Source organism: Nyctereutes procyonoides, unplaced genomic scaffold, assembly GCF_905146905.1.
Source record: "Nyctereutes procyonoides isolate TBG_1078 unplaced genomic scaffold, NYPRO_anot_genome, whole genome shotgun sequence".
NCBI classification, from domain to species: Eukaryota; Metazoa; Chordata; class Mammalia; order Carnivora; family Canidae; genus Nyctereutes; species Nyctereutes procyonoides.
Genome location: NW_026575132.1, coordinates 23,140,882 through 23,161,318, shown reverse-complemented (window position 1 = coordinate 23,161,318; position 20,437 = coordinate 23,140,882). Strand labels below are relative to the sequence as shown.

The 20,437-nt window shown below is 39.6% G+C and overlaps 1 protein-coding gene across 1 annotated transcript in view; it reads left to right on the top strand.

Moving 5' to 3' along the window:
- PECR (peroxisomal trans-2-enoyl-CoA reductase) overlaps nt 1-18,237 on the top strand; it is a 28,861-nt gene extending 10,624 nt beyond the window's left edge. Inside the window, exons 5-8 of the mRNA XM_055345348.1 lie at nt 4,923-5,019; nt 6,842-6,952; nt 14,002-14,113; nt 17,120-18,237. Of these exons, the coding sequence (XP_055201323.1) occupies nt 4,923-5,019; nt 6,842-6,952; nt 14,002-14,113; nt 17,120-17,205 (406 nt within the window). The 3' untranslated portion in view covers nt 17,206-18,237. The remainder of the gene's footprint in view (nt 1-4,922; nt 5,020-6,841; nt 6,953-14,001; nt 14,114-17,119) is intronic.
- The last annotated feature ends 2,200 nt before the right edge of the window (nt 18,238-20,437 follow it).

Genomic DNA, 20,437 nt, shown 5'->3' with positions numbered 1-20,437 from the left:
ATTGCCCTTTATTTGAACTTATAAAAATATACTTCCAAGGTATTCCCATCCTTATTAGACTTCCCAGGTTTACCATGAAAAGAAAACCAGGACACCCCATTAATTTTTTTATTTTAAGTCTGCCCCAAATATTACATGGGGCATACTTATGTTAAAATTTTTTTTGTTTTCATTTGAAATTCAAATTTAATGGAATGTCCTATATTTTATCCAGTAATCCTAATCCAGATGTCACTAAACTGGTCATCATTGCCTGGAGATATCGTTTTTGTTAATGTGTGGAAATGAAACTAATTTAGATTGATTTAGATTTGAATACTGTGAATATACCTATTCAGTTTTAGACAGAACTGCTAAATTGTTACTCCATAATGGAATTTGACATATTTGACTCTTATTCTGATGTGGAATTTGGAAATGGATTAAAAAAGAAAAGAAAAAGTCAATCAGTGAACTAATTTAGCCTACTGGCTCAGTCAATTCTTTCATAATAACCTAAAAGGGCATCCACCTAGACCACAGAGAAAAACAGTGTGCCAGGAAGCTACTTGAAAACCACACGTTTAGTAGTTTAAAAGTCTGGTTTACAAATAAATTGTTTTGCTGATTTCTTTCATATCTTTAGTAAATTCTGATTCCTTCCATTTTTTTTAATTAAGGACTTTTTTTATTTTCCAACATAGAATATTTCTTTTTATGAAATAGACCTATTTTAGTATTATAAAATCAAAGCATGCTAGTTTTTATATATATATAAAACTCTGTAAGATACAAAGTTGAATATTTTACCTTCTTATCCCAGAAATAACTTGTTTAACCAAGTAAGACAGTGACCTGAATTTCTTTATTAGTAGTATATAATCCATGATCTGCAGGGTAATGAATATTCTGTTTGCCATCATGATTTTTGCAACCATTGCTATTCTTACCTGAATCACTTACATTAGGGGTGAGAAAATGTTGATTTTTCTGATGTCGTGATTATTTCTCTATTTATTAGTTGATATTCTTTCATAAAAAAGACTTTTCTGCAACAGCCCTTCTCCCTTTCTCTCTGTATTTATTATTATCATTATTATTATTATTATTATTAAAATTTTTGGTATACCACTATTACAGGTCTACGGATTTCTTTTCAAATTTTTCTTTTCAAATGGCATGTAAGATCTCAGACTTAATAGAAATCTTGTATTGTTTCTACATTTTGCATTACGAGTAATTCTGCAGTGAATAACACTGTACATATTTATTTCATATTGGTGGAGTTATATCTTCAGGGTACATCCTGGAAGTTGGATTGCTGGGTGCAGGTGAAAGATAAATGCATACTTTTAGGTATTTCCAAATTTCTTTCCATCTTGCTCCCCCACCAGCACAGTATGAGTGTGTGTGTTCCCCACAGCCTGACCCAAAGTGTGTGTCATCAACTTCTAGACAACTCTGATGGGCAAGAAATGGGATTCTCATGGAGCATCTTTTGATTTGTTGAAAGGCTATCTGGATGTCTTCTGTATGTGTTTGAATCGTATTGCTGTCCTATTTTTCTTAATGTTGTCTGAGACTGGTCTTATTTTCCATTACATTGACACAGGGGAGTTTTTTTTTTTTAATGTTAGGGAGTATCCCCCTTTATTTATTTATTTTTATTTATGATAGTCACACAGAGAGAGAGAGAGAGGCAGAAACACAGGCAGAGGGAGAAGCAGGCTCCATGCACTGAGAGCCCGACTTGGGATTCGATCCCGGGTCTCCAGGATTGTGCCCTGGGCCAAAGGCAGGCGCTAAACCGCTGTGCCACCCAGGAATCCTGACACAGGGGAGTTTAGTCTGCTGTTGATCTTTTGGGTCATTGTCAGTAATTACAAGGGCAAAAGATAAGCCAAAAAAAAGCAACTCACATCTCCCATGGACAGAGAGTGTGTAAACCAAACGCCCATCACTCGGCGCATGACTAAGCTCTGTAGTATGTCTACATAACAGACTACACTTGGCAGTAAGAGGGAATGAGCTATTAACTCATGCAACAACCTGGATGGATCTCAAAATAATTATTCTGAGTGAAAGAAGCCAGATGAAAAAGAGCGTATACTGTATGGTTTTATGTGTTTAAGTTGTAGAAGCGTTGAAAACATTCGTTAGTGCTATATTCACTGAGAGTTGTACATCCCTCTGCCTCCTATTTATAAATTAGAGGAAGAAAATGAAGCAGTGTGACAGACTTCAAGACAGTTTATCACTTATAATATGTTCCCACACAGATTGTAAGAGGTTTTAAATCATATCTGATTCAGAAATAAGACCTTCGTACTTCAGAAAATTGGTCATTGAAAGAATGGATGTGAGACCTGTCGTGGAAATGGTAACATATAATCTCACTCAACTCATAGTTCAAATAAATGTCAGTCCCTCTGGGCTTTTCCTTTAGAAGAAGAGTGACTGGGCCAGCAGCACTTCATGTGACATGTCACTGCCAAGCTGAATTTGTCCTGATAGGGACCACTCTCCCTTCCTGGAAAGGGAGTCTTTACAAAACCCCCATGGTCCATTCAGGCTTCTCATCCACCTGGACCTCCCAGGGATGCCACCAGTATCAAGTCCTTCAGAACACAGTACTGGATCAGCTGTAAGTCTCTCTGGATTTGAATGAACTCTTCACTTTTTTCTTCACAAATGTCATAGGTTTTTGTTGTTGTTGTTTTGTTCTTTGGGTTTTTTGGTTTTGCTTGTTTGTTTTATCCCCAGAGATAAGTAGATTAGGATGTGCTGTTTTGGGATCCAGAGTAACTTCTTCGAGTTCTCAGTATAACTCTCTGCAGAACTGAATACCGTGGAGGAAGACTGCATCCTTCTTTCCTTAACTGGAACGGGTATAGAGTGGGGGGCCTCAGGTTTTCACACCTGTTGCACATGCTTTTGACATCATCAGTCATTTCACTTCCGACATCACCCCCTTCTCTGCTACCTTCTCTAGTAGATCTTTGAGTATGGAAACATAGTCTGAAAATACAGTTATGTTTGTGTTCAGTTTCTACTGAGTGCCTTCTCTTCATCTGTGAAGCTTGAGAACACTGTGTAGGGGGAGAAAAGGAATTATCCCTCTACTATTCTGAGTTCTTATTGAGACCCCTGTAATAAAAAACAAATTAACAAGACAAAAACAACTTTGATCACACACACACACACACACACACACACACACACACACACACACACACATACATCATGTATATGTGATGGGAGATACCCAGGGGAAAACAAGTAGCCTCCCTGAGTAGCTTAGACTACAGACTGAACCATTATCTTAGAAGGAAAGGGAATGGGAAATGGGGGCCTTGTAGAGAAAAAGAAAGTAATTTTTAGGAAAGATGCCTGGGCCCTTGGAAGAATAGATGGGAAGTCTGGTAATTTGTGACAGATGTGGGTGTGGAGTCAACTGCTAGTCTTTATACCTGTGACCAGAGACCATCTTCCCTGGTTGATGAAACTCTTGGGGAGGGGATTTATGGCAACTAGGTTGCTTTTGAAGGAACCCAGTCTATCTTTAGGCAGATAAGGGGAGTTCAGAGAAAGTGTCTCCCTGCATTTGCTGTTTTTCAAATGCCTACAGTCAACATAATGTATCAAAATAGCATATTTTGAGTGGCATGTCCTGAGCTCCTGTCATATTTTGGAAAGGCTTATTCTGTTGCCCTTCAACTGCCTCTTACTCATGTGCTACAAACTAATTCAGATGCTGAAATTCAATAATTCCAGTCTCTGGTTTTCCAGCTCTGTCTCTCAGTTCTAGTGGCTTTCTCTCATGGGCAGCTACCAGTTTCGGAACATCTGCCACTTGGTTCTTCAGCCTCATATGACTGTTTAGCCTTTTCCTATGATGAGAGGCAGGACTTCATGTGGTGGCCCTGGTGATCAGGGGCCTGAGTGCAAAAGGACAAACGACTCTAGGTCTTCCTCCCAGAAAAGGGTCAGGACTTGATTGTACTTCTACATAAGCATGTCTGGTCCTGCCCCTGCCTCTTGCTCCTGGTATTATGGAGAAGTCTGGCGATTTCAATTATTCTTCCCAGCTGAGTGTTGGTTAGGGCCCCCTCTTGGTATTGGTGGCGGTAGGCAGGGCAAGGGAGCATAATTGTAACACTTGGTGTCCTTTTCACACAGTAGATTGACCCAGGACTGCTTAATGGCAATAGCAACAAGTTGTGGCCACATCTGATGGTGGTGGGATTGCTTGGAGAATTCTGACAAAGTAATTGGCTTCTGCCTGGAGTCCCATGAGGGTTGTTGCAGCTAACACTGGGACAGTGATGGGTTTCTTCAGGAAGGTTGGGCTCTCTAAGTCTTCTCTAGTGAGAAGTGGATACACCCCCAGATCTCGCATACTTGCTTCTAAGGACCTCGTAATAAGTTCTAAGCCACAGTGTATCTGTACCTTATGCATAAGACCCCATAGAGATGAAAACTTAAATATTTTGAACTTCCTATCTGAAAGTATGTTAAAATTTAATTAAATGTTAGGGTGTCTAAAAATTCTATCAATACTGTTTTTTAGCCTCATATATGAATTTATCCCTATCGTCTAAATAATTCATTTTAAAAATAACCACACTTGTAACCCTCAAGATTACCAATTTGATAGTTTCTCTACATCATAAAAAGGTTTTCGGAATATTTCTCATGGTCATGGTATTTTGGAGGATCTTATGTGTGCCTGTAATGTAAGATTTGTTCAACTGTCAGATAGCTGTGTTTTGGCTTTAGCATCGAAGCATCCACTTCTTTCCCATTGTTCAAGAGTCCAAAAGACAGACTCAACAAGAATATATTGTTGGGGCTCTGGTAGGTCACTGACAAACCTGTTCATTTAGTTAACGAGAAAAACATTTGATGGAAGCCGATTGTAATTTTATGTTTTGTCTTTTAAGGCATAGTGGAGCTGCTAGAGCAGGGGTTTACAACCTCACCAAATCCTTAGCTGTGGAATGGGCCAGCAGTGGAATAAGGATCAACTGTGTTGCCCCTGTAGGTAAACTTCCATACAAAAGCCGTTGACAAATTGTGCTCTTCTGAGGATTAGAAGTCAAGAGAAAATGTCTCGGCGACATACTGTAAATTGTAGAGGAAAAAATCATAATACGTTCGAATCATGATATGTTCAATTTCATTTTTTGTGAAACAAGATATAGCTTAAGCCTCCTTGGGTATTGCATATTGGCCATGTACTCCAGGAGAGAGGTCACGTGAAACATCTCATTCATCCTGCAAAACTCAGCTTGTATCCACTTCTCTGTGATGTTTTTTGGTTATTGCTAAGATAGTAATCACCCCTGTATCTGAAACTATAATAACATCTGTGGGTATTATCTACAGGTCTCTCTATATAGTATCTGCAGATATTGTTACCCATGCTACTCGGTGAGAACTAAGCAAGTCACTGGAGAAATCTCATCTCTAACAGATTGCAGACTTGCCACCAGAAACTTCATTTCCCTTCAGTACCTCACAGCTGACCTGACCTTACCCACACTACACTCATGTATTTCTAGGAAAAAAAAATCATTATAGTTCCATTCTTTGTGTTGATATCTTGGAATATTGGCCCCCAAAAGTGCATTTCTTGAAAACGTTTAATGGTATGTTAATGTTACTAAAGTCACATTTGTTCTCTAGAGGCATTTTGTCTAAACCTTAATATTTCTAGAAGATTTCACCCTCTTTTATTTTATTTTGAGGGGTGGGAGGGGCAGAGGGAGAAGAAGAGAGGGGGAGAGACCGAGGGAGAGGGACAAGCAGACTCCCTACTGAGTGTAGACCCTTATGTGGGGCTCAATCTCACCCCCTGAGATCATGACCTGAGCTGAAATCAAAAGTCAGATGCTTAACTGACTGAACCACCTGGGCGCCCCTCATACTCTTTTAATAGAAGGTTCCAAATTGTTTGATTGGAAACCAGTATATTACCCATTATCATTTGGAATGATACCAAATTCTCCCATCTTCCTTTCATTCCTTCTGTTCCCTCTCTTCCTCCCCATAACCTCTGCTGTACTTATGAGTCAGTAACAAATAGCTTTATCATGTGTTACACAGTTGAGTAATTTTCTTGACTTTATAAACCCTAGAAAACTAGTAAAAGCTAAATAAAAGAATTCCCCCAAAATTAAAATTTTAGTTCTTTTATATTGGATTCAGATGTTTTCTCTGTGATTTCACCATAGTGAAAAACCCATGAAAACATTGATTTTTCTAAGTCTCCCATAACAACAGCCCAGGCTTCTGTTATAAAACTGAGAAGCCTGGTGGAAGATAGAATACTTCCCTATCTCCCTATCCCCAGCAAAGTGCCTCTCTGATCTATTCATTTAATTATGCTTTTAGAAAACCTATCTTTTCAGGAAAAATCTAGGGCTTGGCTGGTCATTAAGGGAGAGGAAGTCACAAAATGAGTTCATCAGATAATCAATTTATAATTATGGTTAATGGTACTTTGATGATACTGAGAAAAATTAATATTAGAAATGATGATTTTTCTATTAAACTTAAGCCACTTACTTTCTGGCATTGGTCAATGACCTCCTTGATGTCTTTGTGACTAAAATTTAGTTTTATGGGGGCACCACCTGGGTGGCTCAGTGGTTGAGCATCCACCTTAGGTCAGGTCGTGATCCCGGGGTCCTGGGATCAAGTTCCACATTGTGCTCCCTGTGGGGAGCCTGCTTATCCCTCTGCCTATGTCTCTCCCTCTATCTCTGTGTCTCTCATGAATAAATAAAATCTTAAAAAAAATAAAATAAAATTTAGTTTTATGTACTTTATTCTGTGCTTGTTTTATTCTCAAACATAGGGAACCATTTATTCCCCGAGTGTTGTTGACAACTATGGTCCTTTGGCAGAAAACATGTTTGCAGGGTACTTTGAGAAAATCCCAGCTAAGCGAATTGGAGTGCCTGAGGAGGTAATGTATATTTCTAACATCGATTCCAATTGCTTTCTTTTATACTTTGGAAAATTGTAACACTTGGTGTCCTTTTCACACAGTCTGGTTGGCTGATGGAGATGAGTGCTCCCATTGCCACCAGCCCATTTTCCCTGCACTTTCTGGCTCTGTGACTTGCACACTCGCAGCAGTCTTTATCCGGGATTAACTGCAGTGTGAATCAAGAACAGCATGGTTTTATTGTTTCATTGCACTTTTCAGTCGTGTTATTTAATCACATGGCCTTTGTTGGTACACAGGACCCTAAACCAAATCAGGTGATTATGGCTAGGGTGGAGTTCCATACTCGATTTCTGTAAGGTGGCCAGATTTAAGTATGTAGAAATCAGAAGTTTTCTTAAAGGCCAGCAATATTAGTCTTAAAATACAATGAAAAAAAGGCTATCTTTTCTACAACAATAATAAAAATGGAAATACTTGACATAAGCTTAGCTCTCACTGACATGAAATTTATTCCTGAAGAACAGGAAAACAAGAATACATAGAGAGACATGTCATATTCCTCAATGGAGAGAATCAATTTTATTAAAATCAAGTTTCCCTTTGGTGACGGAGGGTAGCTACCCTTGTGCTGAGGGTAGCATCACAGAGTTGTGAAATACTATGTTGTACACCTGAAACTAATGTAACATCGTGTGTCAACTGTGCTTCAATTAAAAAATAATAAAAAATAAAAATAAATAAAATCAAGTTTCCCTAAATTAATGCACACATTTAATATTGTACTGGAATTAAACACACAGATTCTAAAGTTGGTCTAGAAAAATATTAATGCAAAAACACCAAAAAAATGTTTTGAAAAAGAATAATGGGGGGATTTGACCTTTGCAATATTAGAACATATTATAATGCTGTACTTATTTAGGATATCTGGTGCTGGCACTAGAATAGATTTTGGTGGAACAGAATGCACTCCTATATCAGTACCATGTATACATGAGGAGTTTATACAGCAAAAGTAGCATTTCAAATCTGTGAAGATAGGATAGCATAAGACTCACGGCAATTGGCTGTTTAATTAGAAATAAATTAGGCCTCCTATCTCATATCACATACAAAACAATTTTCAAATATATGAACGTGCTAAATGTAAAAGCGAAACCATAAAATTCTTAAAAGAAAATGTTTTCTAATTTCTAAACGAGCTTTCATTGTTATTTTGATGTATTTCTTTCCATAAATTTACTCTGCATACCCCAAAATACCTGTGCTTATTGACTTTGTTACAAAATGGGATTCTACTGTATGTACTTTTCTGCAACTTGCTACGGATATACCATGTTATGTTTAATTAGACTCCATTGTTGCACATTTAGATTCCATATTTTCAATATTATAGTATATCTGCAGTGAACATCCTTGATCACAGATATGCACTCTTGTGTGAGGGGTAACTTCTAGAATTCCTGAAGTAAAATAGTTTTGCGAAATACGTTTTTAGAAGATATTGTTAAATCAGACATTTGATGGGCCATTTTAAGCAAGATGCTTAGATTTCTATTCTGAAAACCGAGAGGGGTTTTAAAGGATTTTAATCAAGGGGATGATATGATCAAATTTTTATTTTGGACAGAACACTCCTTTTGTTTATGTAAACTATATTATCTCTATTTACTGTACAGAAATCAAAATGAGAAGTAAGAAATATTTATCTGTTCATTTAAGATAATAGTAATAAAGGCATTACATGTTAAAATAAATAATATTTTTTATTATTTTAATTTTAAAAAAATACTTTATTCATTTATTCATGAGAGACACAGAGATAGAGGCAGACACATAGGCAGAGGGAAAAGCAGGCTCCCCATGGGGAGCCTGATGTGGGACTGTCCAAGTGAGCCAAAGGCAGACACTCAACCACTGAGCCACCCAGGCAGCCCCTGTTTTTTTTACTTTTTAAGATTTATTTATTTAAAAATTTTTTTGAAGATTTTATTTATTTATTCATGAGAGACACAGAGAGAGGCAGAGACACAGGCAGAGGGAGAAGCAGGCTCCATGCAGGGAGCCCAATGTAGGACTTGATCCCAGGACCCCAGGATCACACCCTGGGCTGAACGCAGACACTAACCTGCTGAGCCACACAGGCATCCCTAAATTTTTTTTAAAGAATAAATATTTTTAATCAAAAATGGCTGTATTTTGAAAAGCAAAAGAAAGCCATTTTTTTTGCATTTGTTTTACACTTTTATAAGTCACTTTAATGTATGGCTTAACAGAATACAACTGGACTCGCACATCTGAGTCTGCATTCCAAATATTGCTATATGTTCTGTTTAAAGCATATGAAGAAAATCCAGCTTCATGTACATGTACAATTGGAAAAGGGAGGAGCGTTTTAGCAATCTTTTTAGATGATTGTGGATATTCTTTGATGTTTGACAAGTGGCTGTTTCTTAAAGATAAGGTTGCAATGTAGGGGGATACCAAGCCATGTCAGTGAACCTTTTGTAATCAGTTACATTAAAATCCATTGGGCTTTCTTTGCACTTTTTTTTAAAGATTTTATTTATTTATTCATAGACAGAGAGAGGCAGAGACACAGGCAGAGGGAGAAGCAGGCTCCATGCAGGGAGCCCGATGTGGGACTCAATCCCAGGTCTTCCAGGATCACACCCCAGGCTGCAGGCAGCACCAAACTGCTGCGCCACCAGGGCTGCCCTTTCTTTGCACTTTGATTAGATCTCTCACCCACAGATGATTTTGTGACATCAGTTATTGCTCTTTTTTTTTTTGGGAAACACTGGTCCACCAAGTTATGGAAATATTCTAGATGTTGATACACAATCCATTATACAATATCAAAAGATCACATTTGGGAGGAGTCCAAGATGGCAGAGGAGTTCGTTTTGTCTGGTCCCAGGAATTCAGCTAGATAACTGTCAAATCGTCCTGAACACCTGTGAACTCAGCTGGAGATCTAAAAGAGAACTGCTGCAATTCTACAAATAGAAAAGCAACCGTTTCTGCAAGAATGACAAAATGGAAAAACTCACCTAAAAAAAGAGAACAAGAGGGAGTACTGACTGCCAGGGACCTAATCAATATAGATATAAGTAGGATGTCAGAGCTAGAGTTCAGAATAATCGTCATAAAGATACTACATGGGGACTCCTGGATGGCCCAGTGGTTGAGCATCTGCCTTTGGCTCAGGGCATGATCCCGGGGTCTGGGAATTGAGTCCTGCATCAGGCTCCCTGTGGGGAGCCTGCTTCTCCCTATGCCCATGTCTCTGCCTCTCTCTGTGTGTCTCTCATAAACAAATAAATAAAATCTTAAAAAAAAAAAAAGATACTATCTGTGCTTGAAAAAAGCATAGAAGGCACTAGAGAATCCCTTTATGGAGAAATAAAAGAATTAAAATCTAATCAAGTCAAAATCAAAAAAGCTATTAATGAGATGCAATAAGTGGAGGCTCTAACTGCTAGGATAAATAAGAAGAAACAATTAGATATAGAAGATACCACGAACTAGTGATATCGAATGATAGAGAATAAAGTAGCTGAGAAAAAGATAAACAACTACTGGATCACAAAGGGAGAATTCAAGAGATAAGTGATACCATAAAGCAAAATAATATTAGAATAATTGAGATCTCAGAGGAAGAGGAAAGAAAAAGAGGGGCAGAAGGTATATTTGAGCAAATTATAGCTGAGAATTTCCCTAATCTGGGGAAGGAAACCGGCATTCACGTCCAGGAGGCACAGAGAACCTCCCTCAAAATCAATATAGGTCAGCACCTTGACCTATAGTAGTGAATCTTGCAAATCTCAGAGACAAAGAGAAAATCCTGAAAGCCCCTTGCAACAAGAGGTCCATAACCTACAAGGGTAGAAACATAAAGCTGGCAGCAGCCTTATGTGTATGAATTTAGTGCCATTGTATTACCTGCAAGGTCACTATTTCTGTGTATTGTCTCTGTTCCTTTCTGGTCTATATTACTTTTGGGCTCTCTCTTTGTTTAAAGGATCCTCTTTAATATTTCTTGCAGGGCTGGTTCAGTAACCACAAATTCTTTAGTTTCTGTTTCTCCTGGAACTCTTTCTCTCTCCTATTTTGAATGACAAGCCTTGCTGGATAAATTATTCTTGGCTTCATGTTTTTCTCCTTTAGCACCCTGAATATATCATGGCAGTCCTTTCTGGCCTACCAGGTCTCTGCGGATAGGTCTGCTGCCAGCCTATCTGGGTTTAGGTTTTATTTGCTGTTTTTCTCCAGCTCCTTTAGGTATAAGGTTAGGAAGTGTATTTAAGACCTTTCTTGTCCTTGAGAAAGGTTTGTATTGCTCTATCCTTCCCTCTTAGGACTGCCTTTGCTGCATCCCAAAGGTTTTGAACAGTTGTGTTTTTATTTCCATTTGTTACCATGAATTTTTAAAATTCTTCTTTAATTTCCTGCTTGGCCCATTCATTTTCCAGTAGGATGCTTTTTAGCCTCCATGTCTATAAGCCTAAACCCAGCAGGAGAAGAAAGTTGATAAAGATTAGAGTAGAAATCAATGAAATGGAAACCAAAAGAACAGTAGAACAGATCAATTAAACTAGGAGATGGTTCTTTGAAAGAATTAATAAGATTGATTAACCCCTGGCCAGACTTACCAAAAAGGAAAGAGAAAGAACTCAAATAAATAAAATCACGAATAAAAGAGGACAGATCATGACCAACAGTGAAAAAATACAATTTTAAGAACATATAATGAGCAATGATATGCTAACAAATCAGGCAATCTGGAAGAAATGGATGCATTCCTAGAGATGTATAAACTACCAAAACTAAAAAAATAAAAAATAATAAAATAAACTACCAAAACTGAAACAGGGAAAAATAGAAAACCTGAACAGACCCATAACCAGCAAGAAAATTGAAGCAGTCATCAAAAACCTCCCAACAACAAGGGTCCAGGGCCAGATGGCTTCCAAGGAGAATTTGACCAAATATTTAAAGGAGAATTAATACCTATTCTTCTGAAGCTGTTTCAAAAAATAGAAATGGAAGGAAAACTTCCAAATTCTTTCTATGTGGCCAGCAATACCTTGATCCCAAAACCAAAGACCCCATCAAAGAGAATTACGGACCAACATCCCTGATGAACACGGATGTCAAAATTCTCACCAAGATACTAGCCAATAGGATCCAACAGTACATTAAAAGGATTATTCACCATGACCAAGTGGGATTTATTCCTGGGCTGCAAGGGTGGTTCAAGTATCCCGGTGTGAATAACCATAGTATGTTAGTGATTCTTTCAAGTTAAAAATGGTATTTCATGAAGAGAGTGACTAGTTCAACTGTTAGACTTCGCTATGGAGCAGAAAAGCTAATGTGTAGTTCCCACTTGATAACACAGGATATTAAAAAGGATACTGCTAGCCTTTAATCATGTTTACTGATTGATACAACTCTTGTGAATGGCTTGGTGCCTCAAATCCATCCATCAAATGGATTTTGTTAAAATGAAAGTTAAGGAGAACCTATCTGAAGATAGTACGATAGTGCCTAGTTAATTTGGTAGTTATAAAAATTGTATTAGTTCAGTTTAGCTCCGCATTGAGCGCCCAAAGTAAATCAGGCATCATGAATATTTATGTTTTACCTAGCACATGGTTTCGGTTCAGTTTAGTATCATTTAATGGTGCCTGGTCTGTGGGCAAAACGCTGTAGCAGGAGCTGGGTGATGCAACATCCCTTCATTTTAAGGGGAGAGATGGATGAAGATCCTTCATTTTATGAACATGTATTAAGTACTTATTTTTATCCTAAATACAGGAGGCCATCAGTCAATCTTTCAAACAAAATTCAGCACAAAGCCACATTTATTGCAGGTCAGGTACAGTCTCTTGAACAGAGCAAACTAGAACTCTTTCTCTTTTGGTGGGGGCAAGTGTGGTTTTAGAGGTCTGGAAGTCATGGTTATGGGGATGAGAGGGTTCTTGTTTGGCTGGCATCAGAAAGGAGCTTTTTGGGGTGAGTTGTCATTGATTGATTATACAGGCTAATACAAATCAGTCCTGGTGGTTACTTTTGATCATAGCTCAGAACTATCTGCCCCTTCTCGGGGGTGTGGGAAGTTTTCAATGATTAATTCCCTGCACTAGGGATGCATGGGTGGCCCAGCAGTTGAGCATCTACCTTTGGCTCAGGGCCTGATTCTGGAGTCCCGGAATCGAGTCCCACATTGGGCTCTCTGCATGGAGCCTGCTTCTCCCTCTGCCTGTGTCTCTGCCTCTATCTGTGTGTCTCTCATGAATAAATACATAAAATCTTTTTTAAAAAATTATCTGCACTACTGCTGTCCAGTAGAAATACCGTAGTAGTTATATAGGTAATTCTAAGGTAACTAGTATCCGCATTAAGAAAACTAAAAAGAAATGAAATGAAGATTGTGATAGTAATTTAATATACAATAGATAATAATATAATTATATATTATTATTAATAAGGTTTTACTCAATCCAGTATATCTAAAACATCATTTTACGTTCTTCTGTAGACTTTGCGTTCTTCTCTCCATACCAGGTCTTCAAAACCTAGTGTGTATTTTGTGCTTACAGCACATCTCAATTCAGAGTAACCACGCAGACTATTTCAGGGACAAGAACAGAGAAGGCACAGGATGGTGTGGACAAATGGGTTATGGTGGGCAACAATAGATGGGAGGAGCTGGGCGGTCGGGAAGAAGCAAGCCATGTGTTCACCTGGCTTATTCACATTGTGTGGCTTATGTGACCCTATATAATAATAATATATTATTATTAATATATTAATATAATATATTATATATTATAATTATAATGTTCCTTCACCTCCTGCCATGCTAGTCACGTTTTTTAATGGTTCTCAGATAGAAAAAGTCATTTATTTGTCCGTGTGCTGTCAGGTTGTGGTGCACACCGACTTCAGGACTCATGTTACAGTTGTGTTTCCAGATGTGTTTCCTTGGGCAGGGAGGCAGCCCCCGGTGGGGAGCCTCTGCTTTTCTGTATGCACATGTGTGCTTCTGTTTCCAGATCTCCTCGGTGGTCTGCTTCCTGCTGTCCCCTGGAGCTTCCTTCATCACTGGACAGTTGGTGAACGTGGACGGGGGCCAGTCTCTGTATACACACATATTCAACGTACCAGGTGAGCCCTCAAGAGATGCGCCATCACTAACTGTCTGCCCTTGCAGGTGCAGGTTTTCAAAATTTCTTAAGCAGTTACGTGTAAAGGATTAGGGTTGGCTCTCATGGCACATCAAAAGTGTACAAAATGTTTATCTTCCTGATACGATCCTTAAAGGAAATGTTCCCAGTCAAAGAAAACATCTAAGTATTTTCTATTGTAGCACATCGCTTTATATATTTTAAAAATTGCCTGTGTGTGCATAGGTTGGTGGAATTTTAACCTTGAAAAATATACTCGATATGATATATGTATAAGGAGGAGATAGAAAAGGCAAAAAGGTTGCCGTATTTTTAAGATTTAATTCCTTCTTTTTCCTTTAATAAGTGGCTTGTATATCTGAGCAGAAGAATCAGACCTATTAGGTGGGTGGGGTCCACGGTACTATTTTACGTGATCTTTGGGATACATATATTGAGTGAGACCATATGATTTTGCTGTATTCAACCATATTTAATATACAAAAGCAGTAGTTTTAGAAGGCTCAACCAGGGACACCTGGGTGGCTTAGTGGTTGAGCACCTGCCTTGGGCTCAGGGCATGATCCCGGGGTCCTGGGGTCGAGTCCCACATCGGGCTCCCCACAGGGAGCCTGCTTCTCCCTCTGCCTGTGTCTCTGCCTCTCTCTCTGTGTGTCTCTAATGAATAAATAAATAAAAGCTTAAAAAAAAAAGGTTCGACCAGATATAGATATTGCATACAAATATAAAATTCAGAAGTATTTTCACTGTTGCTAAAGAGTGTTAAGTGGCTACTAGCAAATTAAAATGTAGCTGAGGTAATGCATGTGTATTTTTTTTTAAGATTTATTTATTTCAGTGAGAGAGAGAGTACATGCACATGCAGGAGAGAGGGGCAGAGGGAGAGGGAGAGAGAGTCTCCAGCAGACTCTGTACTGAGTGTGGAGTCCGACGAGGGGCTCGATCTCACTATCCTGACATCAGACCTGAACTGAAACCAAGGGCCTAGTCAGACACTGAACTGACTGTGCCACCCAGGTACCCCACATGTGTATTTTAATTTCATAGCAGGGACCTAGGTTCCTCTTCCACAGAAGAGTACTAACAATCTACTCAAGGCTTCAGACCTTCTTTGCATTAATAAATGATTAGTATGGGACTTCAACATTATTTATTATTTCCCCCTCCCATCTATATTTCTTTACTAATAACATCAGTGTGGTAATGTGCATAAGATATCGTGGTTTTAAGGCTCATGTTTTGAAAAACAGAAATGCCGACCTGTTATGCAGTAGTTTTCAGATAGTATTTAAAGTGGCCAGGGCGGGAGGGTATTTGTCACTTTTCTTTTAGAAAGTAACCCCAGGTGGCTGCTTCTCCAGGCCTCCGGTGAAATAATTTTCTTTTGTAATTCCAACACTTTTGTTTTTTAAGATTTTATTTAGTTGAGAGAGTGAGCGCAGGAGGAGGGGCAGGAGAGAGAATCTCAAGCAGACTCCATGCTGAGCTCAGAGCTGGATGTGGGGGCTCCCTCTCACCACCTTGTGATCATGACCTGAGCTGAAACCAAGAGCCAGAAGCTTAACAGACTGCACCTCCTAGATGTCCAAAACACTGTATTTATTAGCGTAAAAATATTTTTTAAGTTTTTGGCAAAATCAGCTGCAGCAATTTTTCTTTTTTTTAAAGTTATTTCTACCTCTTTTTTTTTTTAAGATTTTATATTTATTTACTCATGAGAGACACGCAGAGAGAGAGGCAGAGACACAGGCAGAGGGAGAAGCAGGCTCCATGCAAGGAGCCCAATGTGGGACTCAATCCCGGGACTCCAGGATCACGCCCTGGGCTGACGGCAGGCACTAAACCGCTGCGCCACCCAGGGATCCCTACAGCAATTTTTCAAGAATATACTTCCCCGAAACAACGAGTGGAAATAGGGAGTCTTTCTGTCCTGTGTTTTCTTTAAGATTGCCAGCTCTGAAGTGACAAGGCCTGGGGTGGAAGCCCCACTTGACTCTTACTAGCTGTGTGATCTTGGGAAAATTAATTTCTGTAGGCTTCCGATTTCTTTTCTGCAAAGTGTGGTCACTTACAGCATTTTCTGAGTAAACAGTTGGGAGTATTTAATTAGATAATGCACATTTAAAGCCCTGTATCAGATACGATGCTTTTAGCTGCAGCTCACACTGGCAGGAAGGGCATTTACTGGCCCACAGCACTGAACAGCAAACAGAATCATCTGCTCATTGAGCTCATCAGGACAATTTTTTTTTTTTTCTGTAGTGTTGGCTTTATCTTAAGACGGACTCTGCTGGTTGCAGGATGGCTGCCTGCCACCCTGAAAGCCCCATGCTTCTTTGTTCACAGGCAGCTGGACAGAGAGAGGGGAGGGGAATGACTTTGTTACAGCATTTCTAGCAGAGTTAGAGACCTACTTTGTTTTGGACCAGCTTATGTGAGTGGCCACCCTCACCCAGTAACCACAGCCAGGGGGATGGCGTGCCCTGATTGACTTAGCTCAGTTGGTGATCTAAGTGGGGCCACTTTCCAGAACCTCATGGATTCCCAAGTAGAAGTGGAAGCTTACTTGGAAAGAGAGGATGAGGGACTAGATGCTGGGCAGGCAACTATGTGTGTACACACGTGGTTTTCAAGTCATCCTGGTTACTAAGGACGTGGTATGTATTGAGTGGCTGACTACAGCCAAGTGTTCTACATAGGCTGTCACGTTTAATCTTCACAACTTTAGAAGACAAGTGTCTGCAATCGATGAGGAAACAGGCTCAGGAAGAAGAACGTCTCCAAATTTGAAAAAGCCAGTGCATGGCAGGGCTGGGATTCAAAACCGGGATTTTCTCAAGACCTTTGCCAGTTGTCCTAATGATTTATTTTTTCTTGCTGAGAAAAGGGGTAAGCCAGGGAAAATAAGGGGGTTTGTTGGAAACTAAGGGGACTAAGGAGGGTTATAGGTTTGCGCTTGACATGAAGTTTTCCACTTCCTTAACAGATCATGACAACTGGCCTGATGGAGCAGGGGACATTTCCTTTGTCAAACATTTGAAGAATACTTTCAAGAATAAAAGCAAGCTCTAAGCTAAGTGAACTATAGAGGTATCTCTTGTCTCCAAATGCCTTAACATATCAAGAATGCACCTTAGTACTTTACAGGAGCTAATAATTTGTATGCAGCAATCACTGTCTGCCTTTTTAATGTTATCAAATTGTGCTTATGCAAAAACTATTCCAAAAATAAGTGCATTTTTAAGCCCCAACCAACACCATGTGATTAAAGATTTCTTTTTTAGGAATGGTGCTTAGCATACATTGTGATTGTGCCTTTTATTTCTAAGAAAGATATTTGAAAAATGAAACAATTTCAAATTGATAATAGAGGTATCATGATCTCCCAAAAGGTTTTAGTATTTAATTGTAGAAGTGGGAAGTAAATCTAAATTGTGGCATCATGATGATTCTTCAAACTAAAGATATACAGTGACTCATTTTTCATAGTAGATATCATGCTTTTGGATCCATAAAACTTTATGGTAATTATCAATGTGTGATTTGTTTTGTTCATGAAATCAACTTTGTATGAAGCCTCTTAATTCAAAAGAAAAATAAAGTTGTTCTTTTTTTTAAATTTTTATTTATTTATGATAGTCACAGAGAGAGAAAGAGAGAGAGGCAGAGACACAGGCAGAGGGAGAAGCAGGCTCCATGCACCGGGAGCCCGATGTGGGATTCGATCCTGGGTCCCCAGGATTGCGCCCTGGGCCAAAGGCAGGCGCCAAACCGCTGCGCCACCCAGGGATCCCAAAAGAAAAATAAAGTTGTATGTAGTATTTCTTGGTAGTACTTGATTTGTGTCTTAAGTTCCAATATAAAGTATTCCCTTTTCTTTTTTTTAAAATAAATTTATTTTTTATTGGTGTTCAATTTACCAAAAGTATTCCCTTTTCTTCATGTTTCTTTTTTGTATGCAAAACAATTGTTAAACGTCATGCTTCATGTATTAGGCTTCAGTATTCTGCTTTCAGCTGATTTTTTTGGGCAATGATCCTGACTTCTGAAATGCCATTTATAAACTATGTACATTCGTCTTTTTATTAAACCTCTTTCAATTGACTTATTCCCTCTTGATGTCGAGTAGATATTTTCTTTTCTTTATCAATAATTCTCAGTGCAACGTAAAGATCTCCCTTGACTTATAAAGGTTATCTCCTGATAAACCCATTGTTAGTTGATAATATTGTCAAGTCAAAAATGCATTAATATACCCAACTTAGTGAACATTAGTGGCTTAGCCTAGTCTCCCTTAAACATGCCCAGAACACTCGGGCAAGATCATCTCACACAGACTATGTGGTATTCAAGTGTTGACTGTCACATGTAATTTATTGAGTACTGTGCTGAAAGTGAAAACCAGAATGGCGTATGGGTGCAGAGGGGTTGTCAGTGTCTTGGTTATTTTCCCCCTTGATTGTGTGGCTGACTGGGAGCTACGGCTGTCTACCACTGCCCAACATCAGGAGAGAGAGACTGTGTCCTGCATATCACCAGCCTGGGATAAATTCAAAATTTGAAATACAGTTTCTACTGAAAACCTACCACTTTCACACCACAGCAAAGTTGAAATATCATGAAGCAAACCATCATTAAGTTGACAACAGCTGTATCTAATTCCCTATTCTCTGGGAAGGGACCCACAAATCAGCCATTTTACCAGGCTCCCACCTAGGCCCAGGACCTAGGCAAAGGAGATGCCTACGGAGCAGCATTAAAGAGACGCTCGCTCTTGGATTTGCCCAAGTGCAGCGTCACAGTACACACTCAGCTGTACATTTGGTGTCCATGCTATTAGTGGAGGAAGATCCGAAATCTTTTCCTTCTAGACAACACGTTACAATGGCCTCTGGACATGATATTACCATAGTTGTTAAGAATCACAAGCCATGTTAGAGAGCAGATGAGCCCCAAAGCACGTTGGTGTGGAAGATGGAAGAGACAGGGCAGGGCTTGCTTTTCAGATTACCTCACGCTGATGACTGCAGCAGCCCTATAAATCTCCAGTGTTGTCACTTGTTTATTTCTACCGAAGGCATGGAGGCCACCCCTCGTAGCATGAGACTTAGCTGCATCTTATTAGATCTTCGCGTTAGACCAATTATTGGACAGCTGATCATCATCTGTATTCTAGAATCATAAGTCTACTCCCCAGGACTTCTACACATTTCATGATAGTGTCCTGTAGGGAATGTTCTTTTGCTACTACATGTACTAAATTTTTCTGTGGACTAAATATTTCTGAATAAACTTAATCACTTGATAATTTTGAGGCCCTGTGTGGTCAGCATTATGGTAGGAATTGGGTGTGCGGTACTGGGAAGAAGAAAAAAAAAAAAAACCACGGACCTTGCCCCCACGGAGCTTACAAGAGCAAGAGAGAGAAACATGAGTCAAGCCACACACAAATTTAAACCTCCCAAATCTTCTAGGTGCCGTAAAGGGGTGCACCCCTTTAGATCATGGTGCAAAAGGCGCAGAACTAAAAGAAAAATCATCTAGAGGAAAAAAAAAACAATTCTAATCATCAATCGTGTTAAAAGAGTTTGTTGAGAAGACGACCTTTGTGGATGTTATCTCTCCCCCGCACTCACTGCTCTTTTCATTCATGGCCTGTGCTAGTTGAGGTCCTCTGGGAAGCAGGTGGCAAGATGGCATGAGGTGTGCATGAGACTTGGGGAATGTGCCTGCAGAAGGTGGAGGGCAGGGAGCCCAGGAAGTCAGCAGCAGCCTTCGGACTGTGGAGCCAGGCTGATGCTTGTAAAAGAGAGAAAAGGACAGGAGTAGGCAGGAAGCATCTCAGCTTGCAGCAAAGAGATCTCTTCTTAGGCCAGATTTGTTGCATGTGAGCCTTCACAGTGGGGGGCAGAGGGGTCCCAGGAGACACCTGGAAGGTTCTCTGGGTTCCACATGTGCACTCCTTGTCCTCACTGTACAAAAGTGGCTCTGCTCCTCCTGCTGGTGAGGGCAACTCCTTTTTTTTCACCAGCTAGTGCCTGAATATAGCAGGCCAATGTGCCCTGGGATTGACCACAGTTCGTAGCACAGTGGGACCTTACTGTGTCCCCTGGTGAGGGTTGCCTCCTTTGGGACCATGACTTCCAGTGCTGCAGAATCCAGAAACGGATGGGAAGTGGTAAGTAGAACCACTCCCTCTTACACTCATTGGTTCCCAAAAATGGTCCCAAAGCCTTTGGGGAAATGCATCCTGAAAGATGGTACTCCATCCTTTCATTGCTGGCACGTCATGTGTGCATTGGTT